Source organism: Prionailurus bengalensis, chromosome B1 (genome assembly GCF_016509475.1).
Source record: "Prionailurus bengalensis isolate Pbe53 chromosome B1, Fcat_Pben_1.1_paternal_pri, whole genome shotgun sequence".
NCBI classification, from domain to species: domain Eukaryota; kingdom Metazoa; phylum Chordata; class Mammalia; order Carnivora; family Felidae; genus Prionailurus; species Prionailurus bengalensis.
The window spans coordinates 181,131,688-181,145,111 of NC_057344.1; the positions used below are offsets into that span (position 1 = coordinate 181,131,688).

Here is a 13,424-nt window from a genome sequence, read left to right on the forward strand (position 1 = left end):
TGCCTAATCTTCCTTATCTGTGAAATGGGTGATATGACAATAATGGCATCTGCTTCATGAGGCTGGCATAAATATTAAATTGAGCGATTAACATATCATCTTTATAGAGTTGACTGTTGGTAACTCAACTAATTTATATTTATCAAAACCAGGAAATGGAATAATAGCATCCAAATAAATAAATAAGCAGAATTAACACCAAACGCAACTACTTCAATCCTCAATAATATTTTAAGCCTTTTTTTTTGTATTTTAGTGAAATTTTGACTTCTGTGCATCCAACTGGCTGATGCATTCTGAACATAACTTTTCAGTTGGTAATTTCATTAACAGTTACCCCACTGCTGCTCTTTATAATCATTTTCTTTCTTTGAATCACCTCCACCCTCCACTGCCCCTCCCCCCCCTTTTTTTTTCAGACGGAAAGAATCAAAAGCTAATGGTAAACATTTTACTTAGAGATAATGGGTCATGGGATAGGCTTGGTAGGTGGTCTCCCATCTTTATTCTCATCTTGTAGAATAAAGAATAAAGTGACAGAATTAAATTTTATTACCTAAATCAGTTCCATAAATGACCAGAAGTTCACTGAAACAAACAAACAAAAAAAATGTTCAGTGTAATAAATTCTCTAAGGATCCCTGAAGATTATCCATACCACCTTTGTGATTTTGAAAGTGAGACCACTTTGCAAGTTAGTATGAGCCCTCCGCCCCAAAATTGACATGTATATGCTTTCATTTTGCCTCATACTGCTTCTCTGACCTTTCCCAGTTGGAGTAGTAGCAGGAAACTAAAATAAAAGCACTGCTTTTCTGTGTGAGGCACTTTGCGACTAAACGTTAATCCTGAAATTATAACAGTTGCAAGACTCCTCTGCTCCTTGCTTCTCCTAAGCAGAGAACGACTATGAGATGAAACAGCCTACCGCCGTAAACATCAGGGGCTAGTGTTTCCTTCTCCTCTGAACCCAACCAGGCTGATCTGAGTCCAGAAATGCCTTTGAAGTCACAGAGACCTTCATGTGCTGATCAATCCTTGGGGGGTAAAGAGCAAGAAAAACTGGTTCTGGCACTTTAATATTCGGCCAGGGAAGGCATTCAACTCAGTGCAGAACAAAAAGGTTTCTTCTGTTACAAATTGAGTGATTTTGTACTTGGGTGCCTCTTGGATCAATTAACTTAGGGAGACCTATTGATCCCAGAACATGATTATTTATACTTCGGTACATATTTCCATTAAAGTCAGACTAAGGATGGAACAGAAACAAGTGTGAATTCGCATTTCTCCTTACTCTTAAGGCATGCGGTCAGCTTTGGGTCAATTTAAGTGGAAAACAGCATGTGATTCTCTTAATACCAATGATCACTACTGAGTATTAATATAATCAGTATTAAGTGTCGTGCTGTACTGTTTCCAAGTTATCAAAACCTTAGAAGTTAAGAATTAAAATGATCTTAAAATTGTGCATTCTGAACCCATCCTTTATAGTTAAGAAATCTGAGTACCTAAAAGCATATATATATATATATATGTGTGTGTGTGTGTGTGTGTGTATAGCTGTTTAGTGGCAAAACAAAATTTGACATCAAAACTCCTGAATCTGTTCGGGGTATTTTTCTCCTTACACCCTCGAAATTATCTCTGTCAAACTTTTTCTCTTTATCTAAAGTTACTAAGTTCTTCACTCTCAAATTGTGGAGAATGTATTCCAAAGCCAGCAACATGAACCTATTTTAGGTCCCTTTATGTTTTAAGAGATTACTAAAATAGGAAATATTGTCATTTTATAAAGCAGTTACATTTTATTATTTTGGTCACAGAAAAATATTCAATACAATAGAATTATAGAGTTTGTAGACTTATAACTTATTATAATAGCATAAATAAAGACAAAAATCCCTGTAATAGTATAGATAGGATACCAACTTCAGTTGATTGTCACATAGAAAGAAGAGGTAAAAATTTCTACTATAAAGTTAATCAGCAAGATAAAGAGACATGAATACAAATACCAGAGAACAATAGTTTCAAAATTATTATGGCACACGGTGACTACAAAAAATATGTCTATCTGTTTTAAATATTTACTATCTTATCTATGTTAATATATGATTATTTGTAATTAATTTAGACCAAAGAAAATGGAAAAAAAAACTATAACTTTAGGCATATTAAAAAGTTATAGTTAAAACACAAATATTTCCCGAGTCTCTTCTATAAAAACAGCCATGATTCACATCCTCTGTCACTGAGTAAAAGTAACCTGAAGGAATATAATAGGACTTTCCAACTGTCCTCAAACTGATTTCACAGGAGCCTACTCTCATTATTTTGAGACATTGGTACTATCTTAATTTAAATGGCTCAATGGCAGTAAATATTATACTTAATTGGAGAGCCTTTGCAGTCGTCAGTCTATATTTGAATTGCTTCATTTGTGAATAATTATCTTTAGTAATGACAACACGTATGAAATGGCTTAAGACAGTTTCCGCTACCTCTTTACATTCTAGGTAACAAACTAAAGTGCAAAGGTTAACCATTGAATTTTACCTGCCTCCATTTATATACGCATACACACAAATGCATCCAAATACACCCATACTCATACAAAAACGAGACTTTATACAGTATCTTCAACTGAGCAAATAACTATAATGCACAGAGGTTCTTCCTGCATGCAATTCATTCTTAACAAAATAAAAAAGCCCTCCTCTGCATACACGAATGCATAAGACCACAAATTTTAAAGGCCAGTTTGCTATTGATATAATGGCCATACATTCCTTGAACATTTACGTGGTTTACCCTAAATTCAATCAGAAATTGTGTGAAATGTCTGTGAGATACATTGCAAACTATCCTCTGCTTTTACGCCATAATGAATTATATTTCATCAAGTATCAGAATGACCTAAATTCTATTTTCTTTCCTGTCCACTCCTTTCTCACTTTACCTGACTGGCAGTAGTATTTCTTCTTAACGCCTTATTAAATAACATTGAACAGTCTAATTTTCCCAGAATTCAGTCCTGAGGTATACATTTCCATTTTCTTTGTTGATCTAGCACAGGCTCAGGTGATTTCTACATAATGCATCCAATTAGTTCAAGCAAGGCAAATGAAATCACATCTATACTAATCTCCACATTATTAACTATAAACAGGAACAGGATGTGTCTCCACTCTTTGCTTCAGTCCATTCAATTGCAAACCAAAAGAAAAAGGATTTCCTGTTCTTCTTTTCACACTCCTGAGTATGACGATATTTGATTCTGTTTCTCCACAGTAATTGATAAGAGTGCAAAACCTCTCTCACATCCCTCCTTTATTCCATATTGAGAGCTTGATTTTTTTTTTAGTTTGTTTGCTAAGTATAGTTTGATTCCTTTTTGCAGAGATTTTATTTTAAGTCCATTTTGCGTTTTCTTCACAATCAGAGCTTCATTTTAATCAGATAGTGGTCCTGCCCCTTGGGAATCGATTTCTTTTTGCACAAGACAATTCAGGTCTATTAAGATCCAACACACTGAGTTGGAACATTACATGTATTTCACTTACGAGCACATACATTCATTTTACACGATTCCTCAATGTGGCCAGGGGGGTTCGTGGTCTGCACTGTATCCACCTACAAAAAATACAAAAATATATGTCTGCTTTACAGCAATGTGAGTAGGGTTTTGCCAGCCTAGTTCCAAAGCTTGGGTGCACATCTTGGCTGATAGTATTCTTTTCTTCCTTAAGATGTATTTGCAGTGGCCAGAACCTCTTTCAGAAGTCATAGAGATATAACAGTTCCCTACAATTAACAACCCTGGGGCATCTAAATCAATACTGCTGGTTAATTTCAAGGATGCTATCTCTGACAAGAGATATTTGCATGGTAAAAGAAACATTGAATTGTGTTTCAGCTTTCAAGCTTTTCAAGGCTATGAAATGTCACCAGAAGAGGGGTGGAGGGGGAAGGGGGGGGAATGCTGGCTTTGTTTATACTACAAATACAAAGAATGAAATGGTAATTTTGTTGTCACAGTTTTTACGATTTACAAGTCCCTAAGATCTCAGAGATGTGCTCTTGATCTGAGTGTTCACACCATTCGAAGTAGCTCTCTTGTCTTTAAAAACAATCCTTAGATAGCTGTCTCTTTACAGAAATCTGAGCAATTTACATGCTATCAACAAATGGCCTGCTGATCTCAGGTCAGGGATGGATAACTCTCCCCTCAAAGTCATGACCCTAAAAGGGCAATGTTTTCCAACTTTGTATCTACTTTGCACAAATAAAGTGCTGGTAATATCCCTTCAAAATATTTTGCTAACGTCAGTTTTAAATAGTGTTAATTTTTTCTCTGAACTTGCTACTGACCAAGTGGCTGATTTCTGCTCTCAGTGCCAGAAGGTACACAGAGTATCGTCTTCTAGTTTGATAGCACAATTGAGGTTAGTAAAACATTTAGTAAGTTTGAACATTGCCAAAAAAATAATAAATCACCTCCATAGAATAGAATGCTACAGTTCACTACCAGAAGTATTTATCTTTAAGACTTAGAATCAGAAAAGAGAAATAAATATTCCACTCAATTTCCAAAGTAACGATGCATCAGCACACGAGAATCGAAGTTCGAAAAGAAGTAAATGATTTATACCACTGAATAATTGACCAATTCATTTTTGAAAGTAATTGGTGTAAAAAAAAACAACAAGTAATGTCTAATGTTGAAATTAATTATTCATATTCAAGGACAGAAAATGTTTAAGCATTGCTCTAATCACAGATTATCAATATTAGCTGTATAAATTTAAGCAGCTTTAAAATGTCTTAATTTTTGAATTAGTTGTTAACTTTTCCTAGAAATACAAAGAATATTTTTTTTCTTTCTGAAGCAGCTCTAACCATTACCATAACTTGGGAAATTCTGTCCTATTACACAAGCAGCTTGCATCTATGAAGGCATCACTGATAAGTGCATCTTCCTAATTTAAATTGTACGTTTAAGATGAACATAGTTTGTCTTATTTTACACAAACTATATGACTGCACATTTCATTTCAAAACTGCCTGGACACAAGTGAAAGCTCAACATTTGCAAGTTTCAGATATTGTTTTCCTATTCCCAAATCAACTGCAACAATATAGCTGTAATGCATGCCAAGACATTAGACCTTCCTGTTATGGGCTCTTACTGTATGTGATACGTTGCCATAGACTTTATCAAATATTTAACTACTCTTGTGAAGTTACTCATTTAAGCCTTACATCCCGTACGAGGCTACAATGAACTCCCTGAAGGCAAATGTCATGTCCATTCTGTTTATTGCTACGGTCTCCGTGTTGGCACCTGGTCGGCCTTCAGTGAAAATTGATTTAATGAATGAACGCATGTTTGAGAATAACCAATGAAGGAAATCATATTATTTGTCATAGCACAGTATTACTATTGCCTAATCCAGATATTTTGAAGTCATATGGCTATCTTTGACTTTCAATTATTTGTCGTATGAAAGGTTATGGCACAGATCTTTCTTGAATTGCAGTAAATGCTTTTTTATTTTAATAGCATATTATTTCTCCCCCTTTTCTCCCCTCTGTAATTCTGTCTTAAATTATGTGTCTAAAATTTCTAAAATTTCACTACCATCTCTTTTTAATCTATCTCATATAGTAGTCATTCTTTTCTCTAAGGAAATACACTATGCAAAATTACCCACAAGGTTTTTAATAAATGAGTAAACAATTAAAGTAATCACAACAAACATAGGAAATCAGAGGTGTCAAATGTTTCATCTTCTATTTGCAAGACCTGACATACTTTTAACTTAAAAGCACACCCAAGAAATAAAATGCATCGAAGTAATAAATTCACCATACTGCCATGGAGCCCAATGAAATCTCTATATTAAAATGATATTGAAGAATGACACTCCATTCCTAAATTTCATTTCATAAATTAACTATGAATGAGCAGGTTTCGTGTTTTTGTGGTTTTAAGTTTTGAGCCCCTGCACAAATGCATCTGTGCACTAACATTCACCTGTCACTGAAGCCAAGAAAAATGGATTCTTCCCTTAGCATTAAAGATTAATGTTTAAAAGCAAAAGTGCATACCTCAGATAGCTTATTGAGTTCATGGAGAACTACTTAGGAATCACTGCTTTGAAAACTGTCATTGGCGAGGGCCAGGGTAAAAATGGAGGTCACCAGGATGTGTTTGTTTTGATTTGAATCAGCTAATTAAAATGGCCCTGGAAGCAATTTTCAGATCACTGCCACTGAGGAGATAGGCTCTGGTAAATCCAACCAAACCAATCTTTCAGTCAGGTCCAATTCAGTTGAAGTTGTATAGACAAGCCTTTGTCTCTGCCTCTCAGCCTTTCTCCTCAATTTTTTCTAAATCTCAGTCAATATGTCTCTCTCTGTCTCTCTGTATCTTTCTCTCTGTCTCTCTCTGCCTCTCTGTCTCTCTGTCTCTCTCTCTTTCTCTCTCTCTCTCTCTCTCTCTCTCACACACACACACACACACACACACAGAACGAGATGAAACCAAGTCATTCTGGAACACGTTCTACAAGACCATCTCTATATCTCACTCAGTTTCCATTTCCTGACCAAAGAGACTGAAATAGGCTGGGAATTTAATTAATGAAATTTATCCATAAAAAGTTAACTTATAAAACCTAAGTTCTTCTTTTCCAGACTTCCCAATAGCTGGTGAGTAGTGCTAAGAGAAGGAAAGTGAATGATGGAGACAGTAAGAATAGGATTCAGATTCAGGTACAAGAATACGCTGAACATTCACACATAGGAACAGAAATGTCCTTATATTGGTTGGGGCACCTGGGTGACTCAGTCAGTTAAGCATCCAACTTCAACTCAGGTCATGATCTCCTGGTCCTCGAGTTTGAGCCCTGTGCCAGGCTCTGTGCTGACAGCTCGGAGCCTGGAGCCTGCTTTGGATTCTGTGTCTCCCTCTCTCTTTCTGCCCTTTCCCCGCTCATACTCTGTCTTTCTTTCTCTCTCATAAATAAATGTTAAAGAAATGTTTTTAAAGAAATGTCCTTATTAAGTCTAAAAACAACAACAAACATTTTAAAACCATAAATTAAGAAATGTATATCTGGGGGGCACCTGGGTGGCTCCGGGGGAGGGGCAGAGAGAGGGAGACACAGAATCGGAAACAGGCTCCAGGCTCCGAGCCATCAGCCCAGAGCCTGACGCGGGGCTCGAACTCACGGACCGCGAGATCGTGACCTGGCTGAAGTCGGAGGCTCAACCGACTGCGCCACCCAGGCGCCCCAACAACAAACATTTTAAAACCATAAATTAAGAAATATATATCTGGGGGGCACCTGGGTGGCTCAGTCAGTTAAGCGTCCCACTCATGGTTTCAGCTCAGGTCATGATCTCACGGTTCCTGAGATGGAGTCCCACATCAGGCTCTGTGCTGACAGTGTGGAGCCTGCTTGAGATTCTCTCTCTCCCTCTCTCTGCACTCCACCCCCACTCTCTCTCTCTCTCTCTCTCTTGAAATAAATAAAATTAAAATTTTTTAAAAAGAAATATTTATTTTGAAAGGAATATGTGTCTATTTTTCTACTTATTTTTATTAGGTATGCTTCAAACCTAAATCATGCACCTATGTAATTGGTGCAGATTAGGTACAAGTATCTGTTGAATGTGTTTTCATATAATTGGCAATATGTAAAAGATCTATGAATATTCATTATTTTGTCCTTCACTGACACTCAAATCTAGAGAAAAGGAAAAGGTGTCATATGAAAAACAGATATTTTTCCATAGCATAGAAAATTAAATTGATGGTAATTTCTACAATCCAGGAACAGGAAATTGATGTTCATATTTTAGAGCATAAACGTATAATACAGAAGCTAACCCAGGGCAGAGTCACCTATCAATACTGAAAGTTTATCTGTTACTTTTTTTAAAATATTGGAAAATCATCTGAAGTGCAAAATGAGACATCAGACAAACATGGGGTTTGGTGAATGAAAGACTATAAGGAGGACAATTCTGGGTGGTGTTTTCATCTTTTACTTCCTTTTTATTTTTATTTATTTTTATTTACTTTTTAAAAATGTTTATTCATTTTTAAGAGAAAGAGACAGAAAGAGCCTGCAAGCAGGGGAGGGACAGAGAGAGAGAGAGAGAGAGAGAGAGAGAGAGAGAATCCCAAGCAGATGCTGCACTGTCAGCACAGAGCCCGTCATGGGGCTCGAACTCACAAACTGTGAGATCACGACCTGAGCCAAAATCAAGAGTCAGACGCTCCACGAACTGAGCCACCCTACTTCCTTTTTTTAAGTGATGCATCCCAAACCATAAATTATAATAATTATTAGTTACTGCCACACCTGTATAGATGTTTATTACAAAATAACACTTTCATAATTTTACCTTGCAATCCCTTGTGAAGTGGAAACTACAATTTTGTTCATTTTACATATGAAAGAATTGAAGCTCAGAGAGCTTAATCTTCTTACAGAATATCGCACAAAAAAGAATCAGGGTCCCAAAACAAGACTTTTGGCTTCTAGCCAAATGTTTTTCCCTGCATTATCTTTTTCATGATTATTTTTTATCTGACTTTGATGAATCTTTTAAAAATAAACAGAGAAGTTATAACTGCAAATGTCTCCATTTTTGCCATGTTTTAAGGCATAATAAACAAACTTAGGCAAGTTTCCTAAAGTATGTATTTATCATACTCAGGATTCTATCATAATTGTTTAAATTTATGAACACATAACAAAGTTCAACATACACAAAAGTTGTCTACATTGCCAACAACAGAAAAAGACAAATAAGGCAAATTCTATCCAATCAAAGACAGGGAGGCCTCATTTACATGTGAAAGTGCACACACACACACACACACACACACCATTTGCTAGCACTGTTTGAACTAGGTGCTTAAGAAAAGAAGCCTTTTAGATTGTAAGTCAACCACTGAACTGGCCATGGAAGGAAAGGAAATAGTAATATCATACCAATTCCTCATCATAAGTACTGTGCCCTGACTTCAAAAAAAAAAAAAATGAATGATTTAGGCCCTAACAAAAGAATGCCTTAGGTTGGACAGCCAAGCAATCAATATTTATTGACAGACTGACTGTTACAATCATGGAATCTCAGTTAGGAAGAATGACAAAGGTGATAGAGCCCAATCATGTAAGAAGCATTGCACAAGACATGGAGAGAAATACAAAGCAACATCAACCAGTCTTGGTTCTGGGGAAGTTTTTATTTATCTTTTGAAGAGATATACAAACACACACATATAAAAGACTACTAACAGTGGGGAGGAAAGGAGAAGAACCAGGTAGGTGAAACTATGAGAGCTCCAAAGAGTGAGAAGAGACTATGGTGAGGGTAGTAGGCTGTGTGCTTGCTGACTAATGGGATCTAAGTTGAGTCTTAGAGGAAAGGTAAGCTTAAGATCCATGGAAATGAGGGGAAACTGCACAAGAAGAGGCAAAACCATGAGGCAGATACAAGGTGAGGTCGGGAGACGGTGAGCTGATTCCCCTACCTAAACCAGACATTTCTATAATTCCACTCAACGCAATCATGACGTACTTTCTCTACTTTCTCTCCTTAGAGCAAGTCTTCATGTAGAAAGAACCAATGGAATAATTACAAAAACAACAACAAAACCCTCTGGCCCATCCTAAATTAGAAATACACAGACAAAAAAAAATTGTAAGGAAGAGAAAATACATTTATCCTGCTGTCCTGCAAAACTTGCCTGTAAGTGAATCCACACGGTTTAAACCCATGTTGTTCACGGGTCGATTGTATTAACATTTTCTAAAACCAATATAGAAATATACTTATTTTTTAAAACACTGATTGTTTTTTGGGGTGGAGTTTATAGCAGACTTCTACATTCTAAGACACCCATTTCTATACTTAAATTGTTATAACAATGGTGTACTACTTCAGTAATCAAAAAAGAAAAAAACGTAATTAAAAAATATATAAACAGGGGTGCCTGGGTGATCCAGTCAATTAAACGTCCGACTCTTGATTTCAGCTCAGATTGTAATCTCACAGTTTGTGGGTTTGAGCCCCAAACTGGGCTCCGTGCTGGCAGTGCTGAGCCTGCTTGGAATTCTCTCTCTCTGCCCCTCCCCCACTTGCACTTGCTCTCACTCTCTCAAAGTAAAATGAATTTTAAATGAATAAATAAATAAATATAAATTAGGGTGAATTGTGAGTGGCAAAAGGTCTCAGGGAGGAAAAGCCAATGTATATTGCCTGCAAAGATGTCTTCTTTATAAAAGCCTCATGCTAGCATTTTAGAAATAGTTATACCATCTGATAAAAGAATGAAGACTATGCTTGACTTTACCCACTAAAGAAAATGACAATTCAGGTAATTTTTAACTCAATAACTAAACCTCTGACTGTAAATGCAAATTAACTGCATGAAAATAAATATAATTTGTGTATTCCAAACTTTAGATGAAAGGTTCATTCATAGGATCAAATGTAAAAAAGGAAATAAAATCCCTTAGTTCATTGAAAAGAAAAAAAAAAAAGAAATACACAAATTAAGTTACCTGTCAAAAGCCAGAGTATGAAATTAAAACAACTGTTTGTTAAAACTCATTAAGTGTTTGTGGATTCTTGTTCTAGAACAGCGTATTCTTAAATGTTAAATCCCACACGCCTTAATTCATAATTTTATTATTTCTCGTTTTTCTTCCAGATAAATATTTTAAAGAAACATTTTTTTTTCTAAATCAGGGAGTGACAGAACTCAATATACAGGCAAAAGCACTAAAGCGGATCCCAGCTCTACAGTTCCAACTACACCTGGCCAAAGCTGAGCACTAATGCATTTCCATTCTTAAAGCCCAATAAAAACATAAACTGATGCAAACTTAACCATCCTCATTATTGTCTTCAGACGGCAATATTGGCCACCTTGGGAAACAAAAGCGGGAGTGGCTACTATTCATGTGCCAAAGCGCGAAGCTGCCCGGACAGGGACTAGATGTTAGAGAGAAGATGAAGTGAATCATAGCAAGCTTGGCTGTTGTTTAATGCCACTGAAATTGCAATCGTGTGCCCAAAAAATTGAGAGCTACTTGGGAGATCTTTAAACACCCATAGAAAGGGGTAGAAGGGGGTCAAAATGTTTCCAGGTGATGTATAAACTCACTAAGAGTTTGATCCACTAACAAGGGAATGAAGCAAAATGTCCAGGGAGTTAATTGAGTCTTGAAACAATAAATGTGAGATAGGACAAACTTACAAAATCCAGCCATCCAGTTTCCTGCTTATGAAAGCGATGTTGGAAGTGTTAAGAATTGGTACAGTGATCGTGTGTCCTTTCGTTAATAACAGATGAATTTCTAAGTTGCATATAATTATCTTTCAATGTTACTTCTGGTTGACCAGCTTCAAAAATGTATGCTTTCCGATAGTGAGGAATTTCTAGAAATGTTTTCATAAATACTTTTGTAACTACTGTGGCACCAATGTAAGGATTGCCATGATCATGATCAAACACTGACTTTGAGTACACAGAAAGACATTGCATTAATAATTATTGACGAAATGTAATTGCAGAGATAAGGAAGTCACCTAGAATCACCTCCTACCAAACTGCATTTTGCCAGTGATCATACGGATGCCCTGAGGGGTGACAACACATATTCAGTATCATGCTGAGGCCTAGGATTAAACTAAATGCCCCAACTCCCAATTCAGTGGTTTATTTCTATTTAAATTATGGAAATTACAACTCAAAAAAAGTCAAAGATTTTGGGATGAGATTATTTAACGAAGACACAGTAGCTCTAATTCCACTACACACGCCAGTTGTGAAATGCAGAGAAGATCCATCAACTACAAAAGACAACCTTTTAATTTACGGTACACTTCACATTCGTAACGACAGTGGGTTCATCAAAGAAAGAATGGACGGCAATGCAAAACATACAACAAAATACTTTCAATACCAAAACAAAATTCTTTGTAATATAAACATGTCTCCGCGCGCTAAATTTGCAGAATCTCTTTTTATTTTGAAGAATTTGGAAAATCCTAAGAAATTAATAAAAATCGAGCCAAGCTGGTTTTATAGCTAACTTTCAGAATTTTGGGGGGGGAGGGGGAGGGTGGTCCCAATTCATATCGTATAGAACTTTTGTAGTATGCCTTGTATGAAAAGGACAGTAAATCTTACTCTTTAAAATAGGTCACAAGTCTTAAAGCACTTAATCAAAAACCAATATGGTGTTTCTTAACAGAATAAAAAAAAAAAGATTATTTGCTTCTCTTTTGCTCCTTTGTCTTATAAGTGCAGTGTGATGTATTAGTTTAATTAAAGTCTACCAAATTATCATAAGGATTTTATGTGCTGCAAATAATTGGCTTTTTGTTCTCTGCTCACTTTTTGTTAATGGAAGCAGAACATTTTTTTTATGATACTTAGTGTAAGATACCAGAAAACTACAGGGAAGAAAGGCAAACGAAGTGCCTAATGAAGTGACCTTTGTCATCTTGGACATGAAATAAAATGAAGCCTGCACTAATGCAATGAAAATAAGTCAACGTTTCCAAAGAGTTAAGAGGATAGGTAATATTCTGGCTCAGAGCCAAACCTTACCAAGAATCCTACCATATATAAAAATGACAATCCCATTAACATGAAAAACTGATAGGCCCTAAAATGAAGTAAAATGTATAAATAGATCATGTTGTAAGATTTTTTTTTCTTTTTTTAGTGTAAAGCATAATGAATCAATCTTTTTTATGGGACAGATTTAGGTGAAATAATCCAGACAAAGTACACTACCAGTTATCTCCTTGATAAGAGACAAATTAAGCACACAGTGAATAGGAATTAATGAATATGTCATGTTAAGTGAAAGTGGTTTCAGGACATAACAGTCCTAACATAACCCCTTTTGCCAAAAGTGCGTTGAAACAAATTATAACTGAAATATACATTCATTTACATAGCAGGAAAAAAACAGAACAACCTGTGAACATTCAATCGGTTCACTGAGTAATTGTGGAATGTGAAAGACAGAAATTACCAGCGATTTTCTTATTATATAATCCCCAAAGCATATTACAGACTGTGCATAGGACATATGAGAAAAGGAACAGTGCTTCTTTGGTTAAATAATAATTTAAAATGTGATCGCTATTCATTTAAGACGGTCCTAAAAGAAACATAATCTATATAGTGTAGACTTCTGGAAAATTTGAGCTTAACTATCTGAATCACTTTTTTTTAGGTTTATTTATCTTGGAAGGGGACAGGAGGGGCAGATAGAGAGAGAGAGAGAGAGGGAGAATCCTGAGCATACTCTGAATTGTCAGCTCAGAGCCTGATGCAGGGCTTGAACTCACGAACTGCGAGATCATGACCTGACCCAAAA

General features: G+C 36.0%; 1 protein-coding gene across 7 annotated transcripts in view; it reads right to left on the bottom strand.

Annotated features, from left to right (window-relative positions):
* PCDH7 (protocadherin 7) overlaps window positions 1–13,424 on the bottom strand; it is a 422,884-nt gene that overhangs the window by 353,119 nt on the left and 56,341 nt on the right. Inside the window, exon 2 of one of the 7 annotated variants that reach the window (XM_043572819.1) lies at window positions 1,780–3,633. The exons of the other annotated variants lie outside the window; for them this stretch is intronic. Coding sequence (XP_043428754.1) covers window positions 3,556–3,633 — 78 coding nt within the window. The 3' untranslated portion in view covers window positions 1,780–3,555. Of the gene's footprint in view, window positions 1–1,779; window positions 3,634–13,424 lie in introns of those variants that run through there. 7 annotated transcript variants of the gene reach the window in all.